At 40.8% G+C, this 13,010-nt stretch overlaps 1 protein-coding gene across 6 annotated transcripts in view; it reads right to left on the bottom strand.

Annotated features, from left to right (window-relative positions):
* Nucleotides 1–13,010, bottom strand: part of ARNT2 (aryl hydrocarbon receptor nuclear translocator 2) — a 103,336-nt gene that overhangs the window by 76,779 nt on the left and 13,547 nt on the right. For 4 of the 6 annotated variants that reach the window (XM_084531787.1, XM_084531790.1, XM_084531789.1 and 1 more), the window contains exon 2: nucleotides 1,403–1,514. In XM_084531787.1, the coding sequence (XP_084387913.1) occupies nucleotides 1,403–1,514 (112 nt within the window). Of the gene's footprint in view, nucleotides 1–1,402; nucleotides 1,515–7,388; nucleotides 7,529–13,010 lie in introns of those variants that run through there. The other 2 variants (XM_084531788.1, XM_084531792.1) reach the window with 1 other exon arrangement.

Raw genomic sequence — 13,010 nt, 5'->3', positions numbered from 1 at the left:
AGAGATCAACTATCCTGCAACTCAAGAGCACAGAAGGTTATACAAGCCATGGAGCAATAAAAATATGTTAATGCTTTGTTTTCTCTTCTGAGGGCAACTTTGAAAAGGCTTTTTCACTGAACAGTTTCAAATTAAAAATGGGAGGGCTGTTAAAAACAGATTTCAGGAATTTTTCAGAGCGGTTCTATACAGTTAGCTCAGCATACGGAAGCACACTCCAAGGGGAAAAACCTCCAAACTGTCCTGCCCAAAGAACCTCCCTCAGAGCAAACACCCCAAGTGCTCAGCTCACACCAGCTCATTTCTGCATCCAAGGCAAGGTCCACGTTCTCCTCTCTCAACCTGTTCCAGGAACAAGACTCCAGCACCAGTACACTTGGGCAGGCACCCAGATTGGGCAGCACGTCTTGGCCAGCCATCCCTAGGGCAGCGCTCACGGAATCAGGTCTTCTCAGTGAAGATTTTATTCACACTATCGATCCCGTTAAGTCCTACCACTGTAATATTTAGGGCTAAGTATAATACTAACCAATCTCTTTTGCAGGCACACTTTTACCAGAGGTATCTCAGGGAAAGAATCAACATTACTTGCAATCAACCATTTGTTAAGGAAAAAACAAACAAACAAACAGTATTTTTGGTATTTCTGATAGTATTAGAGAGTGTTTTTCTGCTCTTCTGCATCTCTTGATATGTTTTTCTTCTAATACAGAAGATTACTATCAGCTGCCATGGAACAATGTGATGTGGAAAAACAATGGCTACACCATGCCAACCTTTATATTTGGATAAAACAAATCTTCTTCTTTAGCAGAACCTTCACCTAGGTTAGGAACTCTTTCTCCCAGACCTGGGGAGACTACGCAGCATTTCCCATGAAGTTTAGGATATCATACACCACAAACTCTGAACAGAGAAACTACTTGTGCTATTTCTGTACCTGGGACTATAAAGAAAACATTATTAACAGAAGGCATTTATTTGAGAGATTCCAGGTCCAATTTTCAGATGAAGCTGGATAAGTCGGCATGTACAAGTAAGAACACATCTTATTACCTTTATTCAAATGATAAATGCTTTTGAGATTAAACAGACATAGGCAGCACACAATCATTACACAAAAAACAGCCATGGGACCCAAACTCTGTTTCTGGATGCTTTGCCAAATCCCCAAGTCCTTTGAAGTGTGCAAAACAACAAACACCACTCCTATCAGCAAGTTTGATCTTGCAGTAAGAACAGATACATTGAAAAGAAAAGCAAAACACCAGCAACTAATGCCATAGCACAGTTTACCTATATAAACAGTGTATAGTAAAGATACAAATATATGTATATTTCCTTTCCAGTTGTTCAATACAAATAGTTTCCATTCAGCACTGAAAAAAGGGAAATGGCTTACCCAGAGCGGCGCTTTCCTCCTCTGGAAGGCATGGATCCTGCCATTCTCACCTGTCCGCTTGCCATCGGTGCCACCGGCAAGGCCACCGAGCCAGGAATGTCAGATGCCATTTCTGTAATACAGAAGTAGGGAAAGAGGGAGGGGAAAAAGATCTTTTAATCCATTACCTCCAAGGGGAAACCCACGATGACAAAATTACAGAAAGGCCCTTTCAAACATAAACGGGGAAAAGCTTTCCTTTTTATTTCTAAGCGAAAGCAAAGCTCTCCCATCAAAGCCTAGCAAGCTGTCAGGTCCTTTAAAACAAGTGCAGTTTTGTTAATAACCATTATGTGTGCCTTGGGAGATGGCTGAGAGAACACATCATATACAGTAGGTGCCTCTGCATTAATATTTACCTATGGGATTGTCACAGTTCTGCTTCTCAGAGGGACTGGCAGAGGAAGGCCAACAACCTTTACCAGTAGTTACACTGCCCTGTAGAGAGATACGTGGGGCTGAATTCACAAGAGAAATGAAGCTGTACAAACTGAGAAAAATAAAACTTCCAGGACTTCCCGGTTTGCCAGAGAGGTCAAGAGTTTAGAGCAGGAATTAATTATTGGGCAATGCTGGTTTTTTATTATTTACATTTTGGTAGCACTCAGTGGACCAGACTGAACTTAGCAGAGCTCCAAGTCTTCCTGTATTTCTGCATGGCACCTTGCAGAGCTGACCTGAGCCTGAAATGTAGGCTGGCACTCATCCCTCTGCCAGTGCTCCAGGATTAATGAGATCCCCAAACCTCAAATCCTTAATCTGAGGAACAAAAACAGTGCAACTGTCTTCAGACTACTACTGGCAAGTACTTCTACAAGCCATCAGTAACAGTCTGGTACACTCTAAAAAAGAAAGATGGAATATAATGTATTTATATCATTTTTTCCTACTCTGCATGTTAAGAACGTTTTGTCTCTGTGCAATTCCTGTAAAGTATGCACGCAATTAAAACTTTTTAAATGCAGATAAACTTTACTTACTCTGGAGGTAAAAATCTACAGTCATAACATTTAATTATCATGAAAGAAAATGCATCCTCCTTCCAACTTTTCTTTTTTCAAACTTGGCTGAGTATCCGGAGCTACAGATAAATATATTTACTAATGGAAAGCAAATCTGTTCAAAAATTCTGCTATTCTTTCCCAACAGATCAATACAAAAGAACTTCAATTATGGAAGCAGGAATCCATGTTTCTTTCATTATGTCTGTAGAGCACTTCATCTCTGCCGCTCTTTATATAAACCCATTATGCAGCATTATGCATTTCAAATAGTAACATTTTATCTGTTCACTGATTCCATGAATTTCTTCTGGTGCATTTACTTTTATTAACTCTTTTTCAAGCAAAAAGCAACAGAACGAAATACTCATCCAATGTTTTTCAAAAAAAAAAAAAAAAGTGTGCAAGGACAACCGACAAGACCTCTGCCTACATTACCATACCATGAAAAGTCCTGCTGTGTCGAAAGCTTCTGGTATGTGGAATCACTACATTAACATATATTGGCGTATTTCCATACAAATAAAAGCAAGCGCATCTAAACAACTGGTAAAACACTATTTCCAGAAAAAAGTACTTTTAGTACTCTCATGCCAGTAATTCACTTGGAACATTCAAACTCACATTTCATGGGTATAACCGAAGGTTATTTTGAAATGCTCTGCTGACTCATTTGTTAAAACAGATGGTGAAAACCATAAATCTACCTGCAAAGTGTCCCTACCACTCAGAAACACATTTTAGTGTATATCATTCGGGAGATCAGTTTTTGCTTTTTTTAATTAGTAATCATAAAACAATTTCAAATCAATTGACTGGTATTTTAAGGGACTGAACATAATGCTGTCTTTGTAATGAGAAATTCTTGCAGCCTCCTTTTCCTCAAGGATAAAAGAAAATTGAAGAAAACCATGCCAAGGGTTGGATTCATCTCCTCTTCAAAGTCTGGAAGTAAAGGAGATTATTTAAGTTAACTTTACAGATAGAATAGAAATGACACCATCCTTGCACTACTATGCATCCAGTGCTTAGGGATGTATCTGAATCAGGTTGAGTAGCCCTCTTTTTGTAGGGCCCTTGCTCTTGTCACTGATTACTCAGGCAGACTCATGCAGTTCTAATCAGATGTCCAATTTAGGTGGTTGTGGCTAGGCAAAATGAGTTGGGTTTCTGCTCTTATGTTCAGCCTTTAATATGTGGAGGCATGAGAAGAAAGGACAGTTAGGGAATGTCAAATAGGAAGGAAAAAGAGGAACTGCATATTTTTAACAAGAAAAAAGAAAAGCACGGGCAGTGGCTACAGGAATGACCAAACCACAGACTCAGCCATATCAGTGTCCAAAAATACCTGAAAGAAAACATTTTGAAGCATATAATCAGATTGTACCCTGCTAGACAAACGAAGAGTTACTGTGTAGGTATCTTCAATCTCCGGAATGACGCATCAATAAAAACAAAATGAAGAAATCAACTTCTTACACAAAATAGCCTTTGAACATGTCTTCACAATCCTAGGAGAACAAAATTAAGTTGATTGAGTTAACTGCCCTAAGAGGATGTATTCAAAAATTTCCATTTCCAAGATACAAGCACAGGAAAATAAAATCAGGGACTTCACACACATTAAAGCTCAGCTAAGAGTGCCTATAGTTTCAGGCCCTTAAAATCAGAAGGATTTCACTTAAGGGAGAGCCAGGTGTGACAGCCCTGCGCGTACAACCATGCATAAGACACCCAATTTACCTTTCCACTTCAGAGCCCACCATGCCAAGGCACCACCAGCCACTGCGTGACCTCTTACAGCTTTCACAAAACCCCAGGGGGTGGATGCACCCTGCTAACAAAAGCAGTCAGCTTTCCAAGCTTTCTTTCCTGCCATCAAATAATTTTTTTTTGAGTTCTGAAGAGGGTGAAACCAGACGGTGGGCTGGGTCTCCCCAAGCCACGTAAGGAACACAACAAGGAAAGCAATGCAGTACTCAGTACTTTGGATCACTCAGTACCCCACCGAAGCAAGCAGGGCAGCAGAGGAGCATCCTCCTTCTATGGTCTCGGTGCACAAGCAGTGACACCAGAGCACAGAAGGGAGGCTCCAGGGGCAGAGCTGACAAAGTGACCCCACTGCTGCTTCACCCAGCAGAGCAGTACCCAGGCTGGGACAGCAGCTCTAGAAATGGAAGCACTGGATTGTGGCTGCAAAGTCTCCACTCACAAACCGAGCTGCTCCCTGCCTTCCCCTCCAGGTTGCAAGAACATCTGGAGAGACGATGGAACAGGTTTGAGCTGCTTCCCAAATTATTTCCATCTCTGTTGCTTTTGGATGCTTGCTGATGAACAGATCTTTGATGTTATTTACATTTATAAAAGAGAGTTTTATAAGCAGGATGGGATAACTACGGAATGGGCTGGTAAGAAAAGTAGGAAAGAGATATCTTGGAAAACAAAGGCCAGTGTGGGAGGGCAGAGCCAGAAGAATCCACTAGAATCTATGTCCCTGCTCCAAAAGGAGAGACAGGGGACAAGTAACCCCTCACAGACCACAATCTCTGACAGAAATATTGTCGTAGACGGGTACTCCAGGGAGCTTATTATCTTAAAAAAAAAAAAAAAAAAAAAAAAAAGTGTGCATTGGTCCAAGACCTAATAACAGTCATCATCAGAAGAGTCAGATGTCATTGTCTTAAGTTGCATGAAAACACATTTTGGGCAGCCACCCAATAGTAAATGAAGTTATTCTGCTGTAGCATAAACTGGTATCAAAGCCCATCACTGCAGAAACAGGTGTCAAGTTGGTTACCCCAAAAAAATAAAGTTAAATAAAAGAATGGACGTGGTCAACAATCAAGAGATGATGTTTCAAGGCCCACATCCACACAGATGTTAATACTGATGCTCACAGGAGGGCTTCAGCAGCAATGAACAATAGGTAACAAACTGTTCTCTTTATGAGATTGGACTGCTCGTGTAGACTTTCCTTCTGCCAACAGAAATAAGACAAATATTGCTTACTTTACCCAAAATTAAAACCTAAGTATAAAAGTATAATGTTCAGAAAGCAAAACAATGTCAGGCTGAATGCTCAAGAAAATCACCTATAACCTTTGTGGCAGTGCTCTGAAAAATAACTTGTTTAAAAGAAGTTCTTTAGCGTCAAACAGAAATTTCTCTTCTGCTGAAAAATGCACACAGTATTTAATTTCAAGGTTAGAAGGTGACCTACAGATCAGCCAAAGAACACGGAAATGCTATTAACGTAGAATTCAGCAAAACACTCACATTTGCAGTGGATGTTCTTCCAGTTACAGACCAGATGACCTACGAGGCCTTGTCTTATCGCTGCCACGCCTGGGCGCAGGCCTGACTCTGCCATAATCCTCACAGGGACCCCAAGGAGCTGCGCTAATCCTGGGACAACATCACTGAGCATTGTAAAAGCAGCAGAATTGGTCCCTATGCTTCTGCCCAGAATTAAATTTACTGCTGAATACGTCAATCTCTGCTCAAACTTTTCTCCAGTGCTGTATATACCAGATATATTTATGTACAGATATATACACCAGATACATTTGAGGATTTCAAAATAATTTAAATCTGCAAATGTACATAAAATATAGAGATAAAATACAGGGATTTACTCCCAGAAAGTTCCAAGTTAATCTCAAATTGTTGCAGAGATCTGTACAAAAAGAGCTAGAGGGATTACACAGCAGAAGACAGAAAGCAAGCTAAATGTTACATGGGGATAACTTGGAAGCACATGTGAACCACAATCACAAGAATCACTGGACAGGACAACACACCTGGATGAATCTGGGCTTTCCTCTTGAGTTTGGGAATTACTAAACCATGGTCCTTAAACCCAAGCAGCAGATCTCAAGCCCCAGCCTGAATCCAGAGTGAAATCCAGCTCTATCTCCTCCTGGCTTGCTCACTGGCTTAGACACCTGTCCGAGGAGCAAGGCTCTGCAAGTCCAGCTTACAGAAGGACCTGTTAGCCATGCTATTTCCAGCATGCCGAATCGTGCTCTTCTCACCTACACATGCCAACATTAAACCCACAGCTTACAGGACGTGACAGAAATGCTCTCACCAACTTCAATGGGCTCTGAATCTCTGACGTCAAGTTTAATGACCAGCCCCAGGTCTGCTATGACATGTCAGGTATCACGGAGCATGCTCTCAGCAAGGCTCTCTTATCCTTCAGCATTTACTGTAATTGACAGGATTAAAGTCAGATACCAGCATCTGATTAGACTAACAGGATTCTCCTTATAGAAGGAGAAATGTAACAGATTCCTGGCCACTAATCCACAGAATGACCAAGATGTCAATCACCTCCAAGTAAACATTGATCTAAGGCTAAATACAGAAATACGAATGATCCCTCTCCCTCAAACAGCAACATCCACAGACATTTTAAGTGTTCCAAGAAAGCAGATTTCACAAAGTTCTTTGGAAGCTGCATCTTTCCATGCCCTGAAGTCATTCGGGGGTTAGATGCATCTCAGCAAACAGGTTCTGATTGCAGTCATTTGCAAAGGAGGGTTTCTGCCTAGCACAGAGACATTCAGGAATAAACTAAATTGTATCTCTTACTTTAGAATATGCCAGTGAACATATGAAGCCATCATGTAGCCAAAAATATTTCACAGAAACACCTATGCTAAAACCAAGCTGCATATTTAATCATTGCTTTTGCATGTTATCTACAGAGATTATAAAACAAGAGATGACTTTAAATGAATATCGGAATTAAAACATTTCATTGTTCCCGTTAACTCTGTTCAATACTGTTTTATTGCAGCTCTGCCAGATACTTTAAATAGACTCCACATCAGAAAGATCTACTGTACAGAGAGGATATGCAGAAAAGCAAAAATATCCCTTTCTACGCTCTCTAACACAATTATCATAGCAAATAAATCAGGAAATAGAATAAATCCCACCTTTAAAGAAGACTCTTTCAAAGATGCTATTTCTTTCCTGTGAACAAAACCTTCTTGGAGAGAAATTTTATCCGCATATAAGAAGTGTCAGAAACCTCTGGGAAGAAATGTAGCAGCATTGGTATTCTGCTCAGAAAATGTCATCACAGATCTGTTTACCTTAACTGTGGACCATGATTCAGCCAGTGACAACCGTCTTGCATACTGATCAATTTATTTGCAGCAAAATTACTAACATTTTCTACTTTAACCATTTAGGTTCTGGAAACAGCTACTAAGAAAGGGAGGGCTTTTGTGAATAATATATAAATTCTACTTCATTTTAAAATTTCTCCTCCACCAAAATCAAAATGCCCTGTACTTTGGGGAGGGGGGTGTGTCTCTCACAATCTCAAAGAAAAATTAGGGCACATTGTGAGGAGTTACTGGAGAAATGCTCCCTTTTAAAAAATTAATATCAGGGATTTATCATCCTTCAGTATCACAGATGAACACTAAGCATACATGAAGGGGGGGGGAATGATGTGATTAAGCTCATCGTTTTGGGACACGGCAGAGACCGTCACAGACCTTTTAAGAGATGCCCTAACTGGTGGTCTGGAGGCCAAATCCAGCTATCTTGTGACCACTGCCTTTGCTGTGACACCAACAGCTGTCAGGACAACGAAACCAATCCAGGAGATATCTATCACATCCCATCGGGTAGACTGGGAGAGTAGCTTGAGAAGCCAAAGAGCTGAAGTCCTGCGTGGTGCCTCCGCATTTCACTGCTGTGTCCCAAGGGCAGTTAGAGAAGTCCTGGCATCTCAGTACTAACCATACCTTCTGCATGCCTTGTAGTCCATCATGGGGATGTGCAAAAGGAGGTAGGGTCCAAAAAATTTACTTTTGGGCTCTGCTTGTGATTTTAACTGATACAGTTTTGGTCTACTTTATGGGAATTCTTCCTTTAGGTGCCCAACTAGTTGTGAAAGAGGGGATGGATACCTGCTTCTTCATTCCTCCCATCTTCCTGAAAAACTGCATGACACCATTTTACCTTCTCACATACTCCTGTGTATTTTTCCCAAGCTGTTTTTCAATTTCTCATTCATAATTCTTTGTTATCTCTTTTTGGCCTATTCAGTATTTGGCTTACACAGAATCACAGAATTTCTAGGGTGGAAGAGACCTCAAGATCATCGAGTCCAACCTCTGACCTAACGCTAGCAGTCCCCACTAAACCATATCCCTAAGCTCTACATCTAAACGTCTTTTGAAGACTTCCAGGGATGGTGACTCCACCACTTCCCTGGGCAGCCTGTTCCAATGCCTCACAACCCTTTCAGTAAAGAAGTTAGTAAGAAGGCTTAGATGAACTATTCCTTGTACTCCGTGTAATAAGCTAACAAATCCAACTTGGCTGACAAGTCATGGTACACTTCAACCCCCTCCCTCCTCACCAAATAATAAGAGGTTGATGGAATTCAAAACATGGAGGAAACACGAAAAAAGATGCCTCGGTGGCTCCTGTTCTGAAAGCTTGTCTCTAGTCTCAGAAAATAATAAAGCTCTCAGAAGAAGGCTTGTACCTTCACTGAGGAATGAACTTTGAAGACTGTCACCTGAACCTCAGTAGCTGTCCTGCCTCTGAACTTCAGTAAAGCTTTGTCACTGCATATGGAGTGGATTTAACTCCAGCAGAACATCTCTTAGGTCTTCACCACATGTTATGATGGACTGACTCACTGGAAAGAAGTGCTTCTTGCACCCAAAGTTTATTAAGCGCACCAAAAACCAGGTCAGAAGCAAATCCAAAGACCTGGACCAGCCTTGCAGTGAAAACACAACCTCAGCCTCAACCACACGGCAACAGACTCTTGGGTATAAATAGTTGCAAGTGGGAAAGTGTAGGTGCAAACTGAGCGGGGAAGTAGGGTAGTCACTGCAAAAGGACAGTTTGCAGAGAGGATGAAAATCCTGCTTCGAAAGGCTGCTTCAGGGTGGATGGAGCATTAATTAAAACAAAAGAGGCCAAAGTTTAGCTTACACGAAGGGTCGCGGTAAAACTGCAGCCAGGATGGTTTGAATCTGACCCTGTCTGGTCTTAGGCCATTGCATACACAATCATACACTGATAACACATAGTTCTTCATTTTTTTCTGCCTTAATTTGTTCTGGCTTTATTGATATCATTTCACTTGATATTAGTGACACGTGGCAAAAGTACTAATTAAACGATTCTGCATTACAAAAAAAATTAGGCTTCCCACACAATGCATCATTTCCATTTAAAATGAATGGTGATCCTCCCTCCTCCTCTGACATTTTGTATTTGCCAAAAATAACTGCATAATTATAAGTTGTGTGCAAGAAACAGAAGGTAACATTCAAAGTTATTTTCCATATTTTTTACTTACTGTGTCAGAACGAGCAAATACAATCTATGGCTATTCTGTTATGCAAAATGGGCCAAGGCTAACCCATTTATGAACTCACAAAAAGTGAAGCATACACCCAGCCTGGGCAAACAAACAAGCTGAAAAATAATAACGTGCAATGACTTTCCTTCAAGTTTCTCAGACACGGATCACGCTCAGTCCATTAACTCATCATTTAACAAGTCTGTTTCATTTAGCTTGTTTGGGTTGGCATTCAATTAGAAATTCATGTACACGATTTTTTTTTTCCTTTTTAAAACAGAACACTTGCTGTATTTCAACCAGTAAACACCAGGAGGGAAAGTGGAAGCTGCAAGGGAAGCCAGAGCTGCGCTGAAGCCAGGCACAGTCACACAGACCTAGGCAAAACACCTGCACGTGGAGCTGCACCAGAAGATCCTCACTCGTTATTAGTTAAAAGGGCTTGGTAAGGCTCTGACATTTTGTGGCTCAGCAGGAAAGCAAACAGCCAACTGGGTTGCTCTCAGTTTGTTCCAGTACAAGCTAAAATAACAAAACCAAACAAACAAAACCACCACCACCAAACAACACGCGTCACTGCACCATTAGCTCTACCGGGATTCCAATTATGTCTAAATTCCGCTGCATCTGCCTCCGCACTAAGACTTGAATTCTTTCTACACAGAAAGCAAAATGCTCTCATCCAACCACCCCTTTATTTCCTGCACTGCTCCACGTGCTGTCCCTTCCTGGATGTCCCCGTGACTATGTGCCTCAAACAGAACAGCTCAATCGGGGTTCCTTGCACTGCCAGTCCCCTCTTGGGAACCACCCCAAGGCTGTCCACTAATCAAGTGCAAAGGGAAAACATTTGAGGTAAACTGTCCTACAAATTGTCCCTGTTAATTTGTTTGTTGTTGTTTTTTTTGTTTGTTTGTTTTGTTTTGTTTCATTTTTTAAATCTCCTTGCACCATTTTTACTTCTTTCCATGCCATCTTGACCAGCCATGACCATCTCTGGATGCTCCAAGCTCCCTGCAACAAGAAGCTGCGGGTGCTAGAAGGCCGTAGGGGCTTTAGAGCCCTGCCCAAAACGGTGGAAAGGAAACCTGCTGAGAGCTATTCAATACGAATGTCATGCCTGGCTCAGGAAGGCTCTGAGTCACAAATGGCTGAGGGGTGGGAACGTACCCAGGGGAGCACCAGACATGCTTGCCCTGATTTTGTACTCCTTCAAGCATCTGCTTTGGCCAGTGCTGGAAAAGGCATGCTGAGCTGGATGGGACAGGGCAGCCAGGTTATACATGATGAACAGGGTACACCACATTTCTCAAGCTTGTTTCTTCTCCAGAGGTGAGAAATTAGCCAACTCCCACTACTAGATTATTTCATAAATACTCAAATTAAGCATTTGTCATAGCACGTCCTTACTCTTGATGACCAATTACTTGTTTTATATAGACATGGCTATTTGTCCTTCCTCAAACTCTTCATCTTGTTTCATTTTCCTGCTCTGCAAGATAGTTGTCCAAAGATGTTTACAAGCTAACGTGCTTTAATAAATTCCTATGCAACTATTTTATGAGAAATAAATAATAGCAATGTATACAGATAAACTATTGAGCAGTTACTATGCCATTGTTTGAGACTTTATTTTTAAATAAGTAATCTGAAGTTGAGTGAATAAAAACAACAGCTCACTTCTATCAAGAAGTCTGGTTTCTTGCTGTCTAGCCATCTTTTTTTTTTTTTCCAGCAACAGAAGCTGGTTTAGATTTTGGCCAAAGTTCAGTGGTTGTACATGAACAAAATCAATTTGAGTTCAAATGTCAACTTGCAGAAATTGTTTTGAAATTATCATTAGGATAATTATAATGGTATAAGCAAGAAAAGCCTCACCACGTTTCCCTGGAGTTCACATCAACAATACAACACTGCTCTCCTTTCACAGAGGTAGCCTGCTCTGAGCTCCTATCAATCTCAAAAACATACCGAATAGCTGTAAATATGCCATGAAATAAAGGTAATGGGTAATAAATCTGCCTACAAGATTGACCTTAACGAAATGCAGACTGGGTTAGCCTAGCTTTCCTAGGAATCCAAAGCCTTCACTTGACTATTTCACTTTTCATCCCAACCCAGAAATGTAAATGAAAGTCAAACTATGTGACTTGAGAATCAACATCACTTGATTCTTGTCCATATTTCCTGTAAAATTATTTATGATAAGTCAGCTCTCAGATTTCATGAGCATGGAAGGCAGTATTTATACATATAATTTTTGATTTGACTTGGAAGAACTTTAACTAGACTTTTCTTAAATATAAAGCAGAGACTTTTTTGAATGAATTCATGCGTGGTCCCCTCTTAGCTATTTCACATAAATATTCTTTAAATCCATTTTCATTGAGGTGGACAGGCACTGTAAGCATGGTCTAAGCTCACGGGTACATGTATTTATATTATTTATCCTAAACTTAAAACTGCAGCTCTGCACAGCCTGACCAAGAAGTGGTGTCTTGTGCCTTACCTCCCTCCTACAACAGAGCACGGGTCAGACACCCAGAGAAATCGCCACTGGTGGTCAGTTCAGAGCAAAGTCATCAAGGGATGCTAAGGGAGACAAACATAGATCTGAACGAAGTACTTCTGATGAAGCGATGTCTGTCCAACAACATAAGACTAAACTGACCACTGCTGCTGTGGCAGTGGACCACGAGCTGTCCTGAAAGCCACTGAGCTGGGGTCAGAGACCTGAGCCTTGTGGATGCACCCACACACAAGGACATCCAGTCCCACCACCTGTAGAAAGCTCAGGAACAACACAGTCCAACCACAAAGTCACAAAATTTAGACCACTCCAATTGAAATTATTCATTGCAAATCACTTACTCATATCCTTCAAACGCTTTTATTACAAAGATTTTTTTAAGTTTGCCTCAGAAGAGTATGTTAATTCTAAATTCTACTCAGAACAACAACTCCTGTTAGCAAATACTTAATTATCAGTGTATTTACAGTGTCCTTGGGCACTGTTGGGTAATCACAATTCTATTGTTTCCATTAAACAATATTTTATTGATAGCACTAATGACTTCAGTTCTGCTCGATCAACAAGCAAATGATGCCTATTTGATGTTACGATAATTAATTGGCCTTTCAGGTGTTTCCACATCCCAATTTATTACTACGAGTAAGAATATTTGTGTGAAACACCTTAAAAAGAGTATCAGTATGCATC

Source organism: Aythya ferina (assembly GCF_964211825.1).
Source record: "Aythya ferina genome assembly, chromosome: 11".
In the NCBI taxonomy this organism is placed as follows: domain Eukaryota; kingdom Metazoa; phylum Chordata; class Aves; order Anseriformes; family Anatidae; genus Aythya; species Aythya ferina.
The sequence above is the reverse complement of the archived record's forward strand: the minus strand, read 5'-3'. Positions and strand labels throughout refer to the sequence as shown.